The 1,997-nt window shown below is 44.0% G+C and overlaps 1 protein-coding gene across 1 annotated transcript in view; it reads right to left on the bottom strand.

Moving 5' to 3' along the window:
* The window catches only part of LOC106013260 (U1 small nuclear ribonucleoprotein C), an 8,714-nt gene that overhangs the window by 1,180 nt on the left and 5,537 nt on the right, over positions 1 to 1,997 (bottom strand). Inside the window, exons 4-5 of the mRNA XM_013088460.2 lie at positions 982 to 1,089; positions 7 to 111 (exon numbers count right to left, since the gene is read on the bottom strand). Coding sequence (XP_012943914.2) covers positions 7 to 111; positions 982 to 1,089 — 213 coding nt within the window. The remainder of the gene's footprint in view (positions 1 to 6; positions 112 to 981; positions 1,090 to 1,997) is intronic.

Below are 1,997 nucleotides of genomic sequence, written 5' to 3'. Positions count from 1 at the left end.
CCTGGCCAGACGGTGGTACCATCGGTCCTGGCACCGGGCGGTCTCCACTTGCGGGTCGCATTGGCTGACCTTGAGAGGAACGAGGGGAAGAAAGAGCAGCTCTGGAACCCGCTGTAGGGAAAAAACAAAACAAAAAACAAAAAAACAATCAGGTCGTCTCGTTACAATTCTGTAAATAAAAACAATCAGGGTTTTTTCCTTGATACATCTCTGTCAAAAAAACATCCAGTTTTTCTTTATATAAACCTCTGTAAAAAATAATCATGTTTTTTTATTTACACCTCTGGTACCTGGTGGAGGGAGGTGGGGGGGGGGGACAATCAGACTACTCTATCGTTTTTAACAGAGATGATGGTCTCATGAAGATAAAAGAACTCCAGATCACTTTATCAGGAGAGTCACCTCTGTGGGAAAAGATAAGAGTTTTTTAAATCTTTTATCTTCAGAGGAGAGAAAAGGATGACAGATGTTTGATAGGAAAGAACAAGTAGAGATAAAGATGACAGATGTTTGATAGGAAAGAACAAGCAGAGATAAAGATGACAGATATTTGATAGGAAAGAACAAGCAGAGATATGGATGACAGATGTTTGATAGGAAAGAAGGAGAAGGAGAGATAAGGATGACAGATGTTTGATAGGAAAGAAGGAGAAGGAGAGATAAGGACGATAGATGGTCGCTTTTAAGGACAAGCTGGTTAACCCTGATTTCAGGGGTTTTCAGAAATCTAAATCTATACCAAAAGAGGGCATTACCTTACCTGTAGGAGAAGTTTGGTTTCATTGGTGTGTATATCTTTTTGGTTATAGAGAAAACCCTCCTTGTTTTTTAAAGACATATTTCACGGATCTAAATAATTTACCTTCAATGTTCTCAAAACAGCATTTTTCGGAATAACCCCCTTATGCTTAAAAGCGACCAGACATTTGATAGTAAAGAAGGAGCAGACCAAAGCAGAGCACCCGCCAACCACCCACTGACCTGTATGGTCGTAGTGTCCTCCCGGGGAATCTTTGCTGGTGGGTGTGGGTGGTGCTACGTTGATCTGAATGTTGGCGTAGTTCGACTCTCCGGGGTACCCAGCCGGACCTGCAAAAATAAAGATAAATATATAAATAAATAAATTTTGTAATGAATAAATAAATACAAATAATTTTAATGTAGCCGTTTTTGCACCCTCATCGACACAATTAAGATCATGATGGTTTCTGCCCCTGTTTGTCAGTGTCAACCCACGCAGAGAGAGATACAACGTCCCAGCAAAAAGACTACGAAACTTGATAAAAATTCACTCTGACAAAGGAATTGAACTTGGTCTCCTGGGTGTGACAGCAACAACCTCACTGTGACAGCAACAACAGCAACTACAGCAACAACAACAACGACAACAACATACCACCAGACACAGACTGATAGTCCGGAGGCCTGTAGTCATCTGTCCCCATGTAGCACCCATTCAACAACAACAACAACAACAACAACAGCAACAACAACAACAACATACCACCAGACACAGACTGATAGTCCGGAGGCCTGTAGTCATCTGTCCCCATGTAGCACCCATTCAACAACAACAACAACAACAACAGCAACAACAACAGCAACAACAACATACCATCAGACACAGACTGATAGTCCGGAGGTCTGTAGTCATCTGTCCTCATGTAGCGCGCCTCTCCCCCGTAGATGTTCCCATACAAGTGACCGTCTTCCTCTGCATATGCATGAGGTGGAGCCGGGGGAGGTGGGGGAGGGAAGTCGTCCTCCGGGTCGTAGCTGTAGCCCTTGGGGATGTTGTCTGGGGGCGGCGGCGGTGGGTAGCCGCTTGGGTCATCCGGGTAGTGGTCAATATTGACTTGACGGTAGCTTTGGCCGCCTGGTCAGGGAGAAACATACACACTTAAATTTTATAGAAGGAGCACGCTTAGAAAAGGGACACGCTTAGAGAAGTGGTACACACTTAGATAGGAGGTACACACTGAGAAGTCAAACAGGAG

Source organism: Aplysia californica, unplaced genomic scaffold (genome assembly GCF_000002075.1).
Source record: "Aplysia californica isolate F4 #8 unplaced genomic scaffold, AplCal3.0 scaffold00747, whole genome shotgun sequence".
Classification (NCBI taxonomy): Eukaryota; Metazoa; Mollusca; class Gastropoda; order Aplysiida; family Aplysiidae; genus Aplysia; species Aplysia californica.
Note: the sequence above shows the minus strand (reverse complement) of the source record. Positions and strands in the feature narration are given on the sequence as shown.